General features: G+C 40.9%; 1 protein-coding gene across 1 annotated transcript; it reads right to left on the bottom strand.

Annotated features, from left to right (window-relative positions):
- Positions 1–2,317: 2,317 nt before the first annotated feature.
- On the bottom strand, positions 2,318–11,972 carry LOC135492006 (forkhead box protein J1-B-like). The gene is made up of 3 exons (XM_064778062.1): positions 11,679–11,972; positions 9,995–10,561; positions 2,318–6,402 (listed from the first exon to the last, which is right to left on the bottom strand). Exons 2-3 carry the CDS (start codon positions 10,553–10,555, stop codon positions 5,527–5,529), a joined length of 1,437 nt encoding a protein of 478 aa, XP_064634132.1. The 5' UTR covers positions 10,556–10,561; positions 11,679–11,972; the 3' UTR covers positions 2,318–5,526.
- Between the last annotated feature and the right edge of the window lie 1,746 nt (positions 11,973–13,718).

The raw sequence follows: 13,718 nt of genomic DNA, 5'->3' as shown, positions 1-13,718 counted from the left end.
AGTTCATGCCATCAAATATTTACGATATCCACACTTTGTGTACGGCACATTGCCCCTATTCTGAGTAAATTTCATTCAAAATATTCTTTTCTTCTCCTGAATTTTGAGCTTATTTGTCAATTTTTGCAGACAAGTTGTGACCGCTCAATGTCGTCTGCCAAACTATTCAAACCACCAAACAAATAGACAGATAGATTGCCGTGTCTATTTAAACTAACTCCTCTTTGACGTCAAAGGTCATAAGATTATAGCCTACATTGGTGAGAGATATAAAGTCATTCTGCTATATCAACATGCACAGCATCCTGGCACCAGTTGTTTTAAATATACTCCGCCTCTCGATAAAAGCGAGTATGAAAAACCTGAATATCAGGATGCATGTACAGTGGCCATGTCGACATAGTTGAAACGAAAGTTGGTCAATATCGAGCTCTATCTCACAATCTACCATGCATGTATATCCTCTAACCTTTTTCTTGATAAGGTATGTTTTTCTTGGTCTTTGATAGATTCGTTTAGACCCTGCCGACTCCCCGGGGCCGACTCCTAGACAAAATGCCTCCCTCGCATACATAGGCCTCAACACGCCGCACCTGTGTCCCCATGCGTCAAGTTCATGTAACCCCTTGTCCTGTTTGTTCACCAAACGGTTAACCAAGTGAAAATATTTTAACGCCAGGCATGTTCGATCGATTGATCAAAGATTGAACAACATTCGACCGTTTGCCCGTAATCAACGGAATAATGTTATGCTATTTCTTAAGTTTTAGTTCTTAATATGTTTTGAACCTCTAAAACATCCCCACCCCATCCCATGAACGCTATTGCCCCTTCTTTTTCTTTTGTTCGGAATTTTTGAGATGCGTGCAAGACAGTCAGTCAGTTTTTGATAACTGAAGTCGGTTGTCATTGAGAGTTCCACCACAGCCCAAGACATGCCAAAGATTTGTGGTCAGGGTACGGGGAATGCGTGCTGTGTCAGCTTTGACCGATATCTTGTGCATGTCAAGAACATCATCAACTGTTCATCACTCGGATGGAAAATGCTGTCAGCTATGACCGATATCTTGTGCATGTCAAAAACATCATTAACTGTTCATCACTCAGACGGAAAATGCTGTCAGCTTTGACCGATATCTTGTGCATGTTTAAAAACATCATTAACTGTTCATCACTCGGACGGAAAATGCTGTCAGCTATGACCGATATCTTGTGCATGTCAAGAACATCATTAACTGTTCATTACTCGGACGGAAAATGCTGTCAGCTATGTCTTCTTCTTCTGCATTCGGAATTTTTGAGATGCATCCAAGACAGTCAGTCAGTTTTTGGTAGGGGTGCAAAATAACTATAACTGTCGCCCCACTTTCTCGACGGCATTCTTGTCACTGCGGGTTCCCCACAGAGGCACATTTTCGACGGTTATTTTCGGAATTGTTTTCCGATCGTAGGCCCACTTTACGGTGATTAAGGAATGATCCCGAGTTAACAAGTTAGAGACCAGTTCATGTTTGGAAATGGTGACTTTTTGGACAACAATTTCAAACATGTCTTGTTCTGTTTTATCAGATAGCCAACGAAAATTAACACAGTGTCTGGCGCCAAACAAAAATGGAAAACTTTCATACAACTATTAGTCTATCACGTCTAACTGGAATGACGTCAACAGGGTTGGTTGTTCAAAACCATGTTGGCTTCAACGTGAGTCGTTAGTCTTAACATGGAAACTTAATTAAAAAGAGATGACGTCTTCAAGGATATTTCCATGTGATAAAACCTGACCATGAGAATAACGTAAATTTTGTGCTTTTGAACGACAGGGCCAAGAAAATCTTCTACATGAGTGTCATCTTCAGTTTTGATTCCATTTCACTTAGCACCACAAAACCTGTTTCACTGAGTTGAGATTGAAAACCTTTGTGTTTCGATTGGGAATGAACCAAGTCCATCAGCATGCAATCTACGAGGGGGGGGGGGGGGGTATTCCATTTAACATTGGTGCACTTGGTCTATATAAGTACAGGGACCAACAAACAGTCAATCGTATTGGGATAGCGTATACACCATGCAGCGTGCCCATGTGGAGACACCGGGAACAGACTCCCATCCAGATCCTGCAAGACTGCACCCTCTCTGCTGCCCAGCGGAACTAGACTTTCGCACTGCTAAATTCTGGAGGACCAAGAGGGAACTGGTGTCAACAGTCGACTTCATAAACCGGCTGGACTAAATTGCTTTGAACTGCTGTCGTACGCTGAGAAGGTCAAGGATCCTCCGTGAGAAACTGAGAAAGTATAAAAATACAAATAAAAACTGATTTAATTTTGTTGTCTTTTTATTTGGAAGTTTGTTTGCATGGTGTACACAACAGAGGCACATTCAAATATTAACAATGTCACTTACAGGGTACATGTATTAACGGAGGGTGAGAAATCAAGTTACCAACACGGTGTCCCAATAGCAAAAGTTGAAGCAGATTGAAGGCACATTTTTGTTGCGTTTGATAATGAGGGTGAGTCGAAGTACATCATTATGATACATGAAAACCGATGTTTCTTTATCAAATTAAAAGAAGTTGATGACAACTCCGATCAACAACAAACTCTACTCTACCTCTTGACATTTTATGAAACACACCCTGTCGTCCGAAATGATAAACAAGGATTGCTTTCCGTGGGAAAGATACAACATGCTCATGGACAGTTTTAAAAAAATGGTTGTTGTGTCAACAAAAGCATGATTTCCTACTTGAGTAGTAGACCTTGGGCTCGAACCAAACCCGACCGATGTCAAAAGTGAGCATACAGTATAAGTAATGATAATGTATTAGCTAAATAGGTATCTCTTTTTTGGAATGTATTTCGCAACTGTTAATGCAGAAGCTAATCAGTGTTTTCTATTGGTAATTTTGACTAATAGGTTAGCACTGAAATTTTGTATGGAAATTTTTTTATAGATTGAAAAATACTGTTACAAACAAATGTATTTCGGCTGACCAGATAAGGTCTAAAAGCTTTTTCCGTGCCCAAGTGTCTTGAAGAAAATTCTGTTGACCTTGGAGCTTGCTTGACCAAAGCCCGGAACAAAATGACGCAACCATGATCGAAATATCTAGCAGTCGGTATTGAGTATGAAAATATTGTCAAAGTTCATGTTCAAGGAAGGCTTGTGCTTTGATAAATATTAAAACAGAGTACATATTTAATGCTGCTTTTGCAAATAATGACCTTAAGAAAAAGGACCAGTCGTGGCTTGTCAAACTCGGTGGACAGTGAAATATGAAAAGATTTAAAAGAAATTTTAAGTCAAATCCGTTGCCAAATTTGGCCGGGCTAATACTGGATTCAATGGAATTAAAAATAAACCGTCTTACATAATGTTAAACAAACTAATGGTGTGTTTTATCGCCGAATACGTTAAGGCATGAAAACAATGAAATGTTAATCTCTCTCGGCAAGAAACTCGGAGGCATATACGCCTACATGGGACGGAAGGACATGAATAAGCGCATTAGAATGAAAATTTGATAACTTGAACTTGTGGAAATAGAGCAAAGTTAATAGCACTCAGTATGAAGATTATTTCATTGGTGACTTAACTTCTTTATCAATCAACTGCTGTCAGCTATGACCGATATCTTGTGCACGTCAAGATCATCATTAACTGTTCATCACTCGGACGGAAAATGCTGTCAGCTATGTCCGATATCTTGTGCATGTCAAAAACATCATTAACTGTTCATCACTCGGACGGAAAATGCTGTCAGCTATGAACGATATTTTGTGCATATCAAGAACATCATTAACTGTTCATCACTCGGACGGAGAATGTATTCTGTCACCCTATTATCGATATCGTGTGCATGTCAACAACATCATTAACTGCATGGGCGGATGTACAGAGAAAATTACGACCACCTCTGATTATGCATATACGGAATAAGCGATGCCAGACATTTCTACATTCGGGTGCTCTCTCATCTCATAATGTATCTATGCCATTGGCTATCGGGATTGAAAGATATTTTCCAGAAATCTCATTTGGAACATTATTTAGACAATTATGTCAGATGAAGGCGTTTGAAGCGGTTATACATGCACGAGTAGCGATCAAGGACGGTTGAAGACACTGTGAAAGAGTGAGAACAAATTTAAAAATATTGCCGAATATCCTCGTCGACAAATTCAAACTAACACAGTCTACAGACGAATTACTAAAACGACTAGGTTCTCACGGACGGAATTTATAAATTAGAGAATTTCAACTATAACTTTTATCACATTATTTGCAGAATAACAGTACATAGAAAAACATATTGATTAGCCAAACGGTAACACTGTTAATCCTTGAGCAAAACACTTCACTCACCACAGCTTTAATGACGGTGGCGCTGACAGGATATTCTATTTCAAACGCGCAATAACAGTGCTTTTCCACTCTCTTACTGATTTGGTGATTTTGTGGTAAACCAATATGGCCGCTCTACCAAATGAAATTAGGAAAGGAAAATATTAGTGACTGAGGTATACCATCCATGTGCACAATCCACACGCAACAAACTATATAAAAACAACTACAGACACATCAGCTCACTTGCAGCATTTACCAGCTGAAACCTCCACCAGGTGCCAGATGTAACTCCTCTCCCTTGGAGGCCCGTGTGAAAATCTGGAACAGGCTCCTCGACACTGTCAAGTATAATTCCTCCAAGGTGTCACATAGAAGAACCAGACGAACGTGCAACGGACTAGGAAGGAGGACTTCCAACTTAAACTGTACATATATTTCACTAACTCACCTGGCTTCTGGTGGACGTGTATAAGCATATCATGGACTCTCTAATACACTTATCAAACATTTCTCAAATCAGTTAGCACTATTTTAAACATAACGCCTAGTCTCGGGGAACCTAACCGTTAAATTTCATTTAACATTTTTTTTCAGCACCATTTTGGAGCATTGTTTTCACAATGCAGAATGTCTAAACTATTTACACCTTCAATATCACATGCTATCTTGATTTGTCCATCATTACAACCTGACCATTACGTCATACCACTTGCAAAAAGCATCCAGCACTGTCGTTGAAAGCACAATCCGGACAGCGGGCGCAACAATCTTTGTGATGTCGGGGGGCATACGTGCTGATATTATGCATGCTCAACACGCGATCTCAGTAACGTGATGTCCGACAATCAAAAGGGTCAATTTGGTTTCTATAAAGCTTGCAGAACTTCAGACGACATCGATGTTGGTAAAACACAATAGTGGACGTTTCTAGAAATAGCTGCATCTACATTCTTATGGTGAAGTATTCACCTCCCATAAATACAACCTATATCATTAACCCGCTGGTACCGCATCCAAATCTGATCACATTTGCAGTGCATCAGTGGTCTCAGACAAAGCCATTTTCTCACTTCTCTGATAGGCTCACACTAATACCAACTACATGTAATTGTCCACCAAAAATTCAAAATGAACACGATAATAAATAATATCACCATCGGTTATGCATTAACACTCTCATACTCGCGGTGACGGGATGTTGTCAACATCAAATAAATTGTCCACATCAAATGCAGCAATGGCCTCATCCAGATCTAACCGGCTCTCGGCCCACGGATGAGAAAAGTCAATGTCACTACAACCGTCATGAATGGGAGAGGGAGCTATTGGGGTGTGAAGTCCGCTGCTCTGAGAAGGAGAGCGCTTGGCAGTGCTGAAGTAGCCGTTGAAGCTTTCGCTCCACCCCTCTGGCGGTCGGAGACCCACTCCCTGTATCGTTAAATCTAATGGGTCACAGCAGCCAGCATTTGTTGACAAGTCCAGTGGTGCATCATTCGACATTTCTGCGGACTCTGTGAAATCCATGCCCCAGAAATCATCAAGTCCTGAGTCTGAGTTTCCTTCAGATGGAGGAGGACTCAAGCCTACCATGGGGCCCTGGTCTATTACCACTTCGTCCGTTCCGTTGATAATATCCTCAGTTTTAATTTTCACACCAGCCACATCAATGTCTTGATTCAGTAAAGAATTCCAGCTGAAATCGCCGCGTAAAATATCACTATTGTTGAGTTCTTCTCCTGTCAACATGGACCTATATCGTCTGGTGTCCGACAGGTCCAACTCAGTTTTTATTTTGATCGGTCGTTGTAATGCTGAGAATGAACACAAGCTAGAATTTGAAGAACTATCGTCGTCTGGTTCTCTCTTAATCTTCTTGATCATTGGCTGAATATTTTCTCTCGTGCTGGTACGTCTCTTCTTGAAGATGCCATTGACGAACATGTCGCTGTATTCGGGGTTTATCCTCCAGAAACCTCCCTTTCCAGGCTCGTCTTTTCGTCGTGGCACCTTCTGGAAACACTTGTTTAGCGACAGGTTGTGGCGGATTGAGTTCTGGAAGACACAGATGAGAAAAACACATGAATAGGTTGTTGATCAGTGAACGAGACTGTTTTTGCTGTGGGGAAATGTATTGGACAGTATCATTGCTGAAAATACGAGAAAATTGCAGTCGAGAGGCAACCGGTGCGCGTGGCGATTTCCTACACCAAAATATTTCATTGAGATACACTACGTATAGTCGCGTGGTGATATTTCTAATGCAGGATATCATCTAACAGCTTCATTGAATCGCTATACCATCCACCCAAACTTAATGTAGAATACACTGCAGCCATCAGTTTTCAAATGTCGAGCAGACAATGATCCGCCAGCACGACTCGGCCGGCGACCATCTGCGATGACATTCAAAGCAATTGAAGAATGTCGTTGATAAACCGGAAGTGACATTTTCTTGCCTGAATTTTGTCTATTTAGCGGCGATCTTGAGATGTTTTGAACGGAAATGTTGGTAGACGATCAAAGTATGATTGTCAGATTACATAATCATAGGTTTTGCAATGATTTCTTCACGGGATGATTAAGTACATGGAATACGCAGGTTCATTTAATACCGTCATCTCAAAATATGAGGAATTCATTTCACTGCATCGACCCCTGCTGGAACCTTCGTCAAACAATTCAATATAGGAATGGCTTGTCTTACTTTTGATAGTTTCTGTCGTCAATTTTTTTGTGCAACCCTGGGAAATGAATGTGGTTTTTAACTACGAAATATAGTTTAACATATAATCCAGCCTTGCTAAGCCTGAGAAGCTTGCCAAAAGAAAATCTCGAACAGAATTCTTTTCATGTGGCACTGGTTTAAGTCCACATAATATAATCATATCATATTAGTGATTAGGCCTCCACTAGACCATTGCATTCCCAACAGACCTCAGGCCCAGTGACTTAACACACCATTGACGAGTATAAGCTTGATTTGCACAAAATATGGTATTTTTCTCTTGCGTGGCATACTGAATTTACCATGCAAATTCATTCCATCCTACGTGCATTCGTAATTTACTCTGCTCTGAATAGTTCACCCAGTTAGCCTGAGTGCCGCATGCACAGACCTGTCACGGCATATCGATTTCTGTGATATTCAACAGTTGATAATGAAGCGACGGTTAGGTGAATAAAACTAGATTGGGTTCTTGCCGGAGTATTGTTCACGCAAAATATAATTATGAGCGAGCAATTTCACCTGGGAGGGGCGATTGAATAGACACTGGAGTTTTTTCTCGTCCATAACAGTTCACCGTTAAATTCAGATATGCGTTAACAATTTTATGCTCCAGTCCGATGGAACTCAATGAAGTTTCTTGATACGTTTTGGCATGACTGGAGGCGCTTTTTGTAGCCGAATTGTCAAGGATTAATGGTGCATACAGTGTCCAAGATGAATAATAGAAGGCACCTAAGGCAATTGATTAGCTATTATATGCCACCTCCAAGGTGATACTGGAAATCCGTCACGTCCGCATGCCTCATGCTTACTCATGTAATTGTAATCAGCTCGTTGTGAGCCTGTTTTCACTAATTTGAAATCGATGCCACCTTGTTACGGGTCTTCAACAGCAAGTTGCCAGATACAGATACAGATATAAAGGAGATGAGAGCCTGCGCTACGTGCAATCACTTAAAGTTTCCTGAAGTCGACAACATGTTGCGACCATGCCACTGAACGATCGGGACGGGCTCACCCGCTCTCGGCGACCGCAATGGGCATGTCTTGTAAGGAGATGTTTCATTATTGAAAAGATCAGACGTTCGAGTTTGAATCGAAGTACATTGTGGGATGAGCGATTAACGTCTTGACTTCAAGGAAAAATGCAATCGACCTCATTTACTGCCTGAATGACAATGGTAGCAAAAGGGGATCGATGACATCAAAAGTAATTAGGCCTAAAGAATTCAATAGATTTTGATTGCCTGAATAATTAAGAGGATATTGATTATATCGAAATTGGTAATGAATATCTTATGATCAACAAAACATGACCCCAGGAGCCACAGGTTCTGCAGGAATTTGGTGTGATTTTCAATGTCAAAGGACAGAGGAATCAGATTGGTTCGATTCCATTCTCTGCCAGGAACATGTTGCTATTAAGGAAAAGGGAGAAATAATTTGAAAGAAATTGGAAATAAGACGCGCACAAGGAATGGTAGCATTTTTCATGGTTTCCTTTTTGCTAAATGCGTTATGTGGTTATTGCTCGCGAGCATGAAATGTACTTCCGTACGGCTTCGTGACCGATCGATGTATCATTTACAGGTACAGAAATTGCTAATTACATGTAATTAGCCTGCCAGGGTGTGGAAATACGAAATGGTTAACGCATATACGCAAAATGAGAAACTATTTATCACAAGAACGCGACAAATATCGATTTCTCTTATCTAAAATATGTAATTATCATACCATGTTTGGACGGAGTCATATCTAAATAGAGAATGGCATAGAGAATTGATTGACTCGGAATATACAGTGACTTACTCTTGTGCACATATCTAAATAATGTGTACCCAGCACTCACAATCGATATGTCACCGGCGAACCCAGTGCATGATAAATAGTCAAGTTTTATGCAATGAACATACCACGCCATACTATGCACTACTGTGCTATCAATAACATCATGCAATGTATGCGGTATATTAAAATTTCATCGGGATTCTGATAACAAGAAATGGTGCATTTCCGTCTTCCAAGGCTAAACGGGTCGTTTTGATGGATCCCCATCAATCGCAGACCTTGCTAATCTAAAGACCAGGACGTGTTCTTGTCTCCACTAGTGCTTGTCTTCGTGTCTTGACAGACCTTCGTCCGAACAGTTCACTTGTGGTCACCGCCAAGGACATGTCACAATTTGAAAATAATCAGTCGCACGGAAAAGCGATCGATTGTGAAGCCGGCCCCATCTGATGAAGTTAATTAAACATTTACATGTCTTTGACAGTGATTAGTCAGGGTAAAAGGGTAGAAAATAGTTGAAGGATGTGCGTCGGCAAAGTCAATGTCCCGGGTCAAGGTGCAGAAAATTGGCAACGGAAGAGGCGCCAGATCGTGAATAATGGCAATCAAGGCAATACCCTCATAGACGGTTTCCACTGCCCCAGTTAGAGGACTGGCAACAACCTTAGAATAACTATAGTCTGGTTACTCTAAGCAACAACTGACCTTGGCCTATAACTACGCAAACGGCATTAAAATTTGTCTATCCGCTCATAGGCAGTGGTTTTAAAAAAAAGAGATGCCCAGATGTTCCTCATGTAATCTTTTACGGAGATAGGAAAGACTTGTTTTCAAGCAACAGCACTTGCTTTTGTTCGAGGTGCATTTTTTTAGGACGGAAAGTCGACTCGTCGATGACGTCATAGACGCGTGACGTCACACCTATGAAACGTCAAAATACCGCTTTTCACCAAATCTGAATCTTTAATTATACGCGCGCGCTTGGTGATGCCAACTTCGTTTGTCCTCACTGACTCCCAGTTATTTATAAATATCACCTTTTGAGAACGAAGCGATTTTCATAGACTTGGCAGCTTAAGGGACAAGATGATTTCGTACGGATGTACGGACGGGATAGTGTCTTACCTGCCAACTTGGATCAGCCATTCGGTAATACATGAAGTTTTCTGTAATCCAGTTATAGATGGCTGACAATGTAATCTTGCTCTTCTTCGTCTCCTTCATCGCCATGCAGATCAAGGTGGCGTAAGAATAAGGCGGCTTGATGTAAGGATTCGTCTTGTAGTCGATCTTGTCAAGCGTGGAGGCAGTGGTGGGTGCGATGTCCGCGAGGTGACCCTTGTGGAAGTCAATCCTAGGAGGATGGATGTTCGTCATGTTGAGGACGGAATTGGGATTGACCTTCATGTCACCTTTGGCTGATTCTAACAACATCGGCTGCGGACTTGGTGGCGGTGTTGGCGTGGTTATCTTCATGATATTGAGATTCTGAAGCCAGTTCAAGCTGGTGAGACTGTCGTCTAGGTTTGGAGCACCGGCACTTGGTGCCGGTGGGGCGCCTGCCTCGTGGCCATGTTTGGCCACCCAGTTTTGCCGCAGTTTGACGGCCAAGTGGTCTCTGGTCAAGATAGGCATTTTCATAGCTGGTGAGTTGCGTCTAATCGATTTGCCGGTGAGGATTAGCATGTGACACTGAAAAGGAGAAGGACACCAATGAAGATACACTGGTAAAAACAGCTATACGCTGGTCTATCTTTCTGTCACCTCTTCGGTAGACAACGTAGATGCCTCTGAGGTGGAAGATTCGTGAGAGACTCGATGGTCGGCCCAATCAAATACCAGCTGGGGCAAGATGCGGGGAGCGGAAGTATCATAAAAAACCGCCGAGCGCACCAAGCAATGTGAAATTTTGCCGCGACTGCCCAAAGCGGGAAGCGCGCTCGTGCAATCTATGCTAACGCATTTTTTCTTATTCAAAACTGGATTAACCCCATGGTTCAGTCTCCAGAAAAGTATAATATCAGTGTCCGCGGTCTCTTCAACTAATACAGTCATGATTATAACAGTTATGCAAATATGATGGACCTTTGCCTACGTGTATGTAGGGACTATGTATAGTATTCAAGCCCAGACATATCGGTATTTCATTGACCTAATTTTCAACAGGTAGGCCTATATCAAAACAGGCCCCAAGTCTTGCTCACTGCTTTATGTCAAACAGACTAACAGCCCTAAGCATATAAAACAAAAAGAGCGCATAATCCTTGGACCTTGAGAAACACAAAAATGCGAATCAAAGAGTGAAATTCAGAAATCATTCTTTATAATATAAGATATATACTAGCACTTTTACTAGTTTCAGACTTCATGTTGGTAGGGAATGCCGGATATTTATGATGCGTTTTTACCAGTATACACTTGTGGACATTATTGGTTTTATGTCAGTAATGATAGGCCAAAGAACTCTGACAAACCTGTGAATCTTTTTCTTTACACGAACTGATGGGGAATATATTATTAAAAAAACTGTCAAAATGTTACAAACAAGCCAAACTCATCACTGTATGGTATATATGGTTGGTTGTGATTAACTTGAAAGGATTTAGAAACAATGGCATAGGCCTGGTGCTTGATCGATGATTTTCAAAACGAAACAAGCGTCAAATATTTTTTTTAAACTATTTACAAAACCTTTTTCCCGCCAAAAATATACAAGCCTTTGAATAGTTCAGAAAGAATTTCCTTACTTTATTTTACTTCAGTAATAATTTAGAGCTAGAACACTTGAATTAAACTTGAAAATACTCACCACGCGCGTGCAGCTACTGTCAAATCCGTGCGGTTGTCCTCGCAAGTGGGTGTAAAATCCAGTGCCGATATGAATTAATTTGACAATCAGTCCTCGGTAATTCTGATGACAGAAGTCAATACTTTTTTGCAGTTGCTGAGTTTTTGCTATGTTAAGAATTATCTTTAATATTATCCTTTTGCGAGTTGAGAGTTTCGTCAACTGGTCAAAGTGTCCCTACCCCAATATTTTGATGGTATAATTTTATCCTTCCAGCACACCGATCGACGGACAACTGCTTAAACAGAAGTATATCACAGCCCTTGAATGAGTCGACCTTAGCAACAAGCAAACTGGAGTACATATTGACGTCTTGCCGCTGATTGGCCGAGGTTAGGTCACGTCGCTAACCAGCGCCCCCAACTGTAAACAATCCACGTCGCCGTCTCGGCCGTAAGGCGTTGTATGATTGGCTGGTGGGTTAAAAATAGTAAATAAGGCCATGTGCTTTCGAATGAGCGCGTGGAACGCGTGTAGTGTGGAGGAAAGTTTTGTTAACAACAAGTTAATCGGTTGCAATCAGGTGTTAAAAACAAAGAAACTAATTGCCCGAAAACTGTCTCTGGGCGATGAGCATCGTCATGTTTGATAAAACAAAAGAAAGGTGGTTTTCTTTTGACTAGTAAAACTGCTTGGAGCGCGTGGAGAAATAACATCAAGGATATTGACAATCCAATATCTTACTTGCAGAAAAATGGTAAACGACCCAAAACTCCGAATGAAAAAATGAAAGTGAATTCAGTTGATTAATGAGGTCAATAAAATACCATTATGGGCTTGAATGATTTGGATATTTGGGTATGAGTAGCATAAAACTTTGATACGACGTTATTGGTTAGAATTCCCATAGTCATAACTTCTATTTGTTTAGTGACACTGACGGTGTATCCTTTTGATTTATGTCTTAAAAAGTTGATACGCTTCTAACTAATCTCGAAAATACAATAAACAAAGGGCTTGTATAGCAAATAATCTTAATTGGACTAAGTTCTCCGAATTGGAGTAAATTTTGCCACAGAATGTACATGCGCGCCAATGATGACAACTCTATATCCAGTCTATTATTTCCTCACCAAAGAATTGTCTGTCGTCTGCTCCATTTGTTCTTCCTGGAGACGATTAGTACTTAATGTTTGTAACATATAATAATATCACAGGACAATCATTCATGAATCCACAGGTTAACTGTGTAACAAATAAATCCTCCTTCGACAACGCGTCAAAAACAAAACAGATAATGCCGATGCCCTCAGCACATATAGGCCTACTACGCAACGGTAGTGATACTCAACTCTTGTATATCCTGCGAAATCCAAAAATTGGAATATCCTGCATGGTGATAGCTTATAACATATATTTATCGACAACCAATGGATCTGGAAAGAACCAGGCGGAAAGGAACTATCGTCAAGAATTTAAAAGGTTACTCCGCAGTCCTTGCTGGGTCAGATAACTCTCGACCGAATTAGGGTTGCAGTCTCTACGCCATTTGGGTACACTCCTGAGTGAGACGACCAAGAGCAAATGCAACCGGAGACCATGGGTGATATGAATAAAGACTAGTAAATGCTTCTTCAGTTTTGTACAGAAAGGCCTAGTGTAAATGTACATGGGGTTTTCAGTAAAAGCAATTGCTAGTCTTTATTCATATCACCCAATATTGAGATGACAAAATAAAAATCTGATCGGACAGGTTTGTTCGATGATGGTTGGTGGTGCCTTGTTGCGGAATCTACAAATATTTCGTGCTGGAACCGGCGATTCTGAGTTCCTGATTATTGGATTAACCACAGATTAACCAGAACTAACGGATTACTACAGTGAAAACAAGAGCAAATTAACGGGCTATTTAATGGGATACGAACTTTCTTTCAACCCTTGCGGACACGTTCTGACCCTTGTCGCAGCCCATCCTCCCCCTTTGTACCGTTTCAGGAATTAAATCTTAAAGCATTAAATCTGGTCACTCAGGGAGGTTTGATATATATACGTACGCCTATA

The sequence above is a fragment of the Lineus longissimus genome, chromosome 1 (genome assembly GCF_910592395.1).
Source record: "Lineus longissimus chromosome 1, tnLinLong1.2, whole genome shotgun sequence".
In the NCBI taxonomy this organism is placed as follows: Eukaryota; Metazoa; Nemertea; class Pilidiophora; order Heteronemertea; family Lineidae; genus Lineus; species Lineus longissimus.
The sequence above is the reverse complement of the archived record's forward strand: the minus strand, read 5'-3'. Positions and strand labels throughout refer to the sequence as shown.

Excerpts from the sequence above, each read along its gene's own strand:
- LOC135492006 (XM_064778062.1), bottom strand. The coding sequence starts at position 10,555 with ATGCTAATCCTCACCGGCAAATCGATTAGACGCAACTCACCAGCTATG. Across the intron at positions 6,403-9,994 it reads TGGCTGATCCAAGTTGGCAG|AACTCAATCCGCCACAACCT; the intron begins GTAAGACACTAT and ends TGTGTCTTCCAG.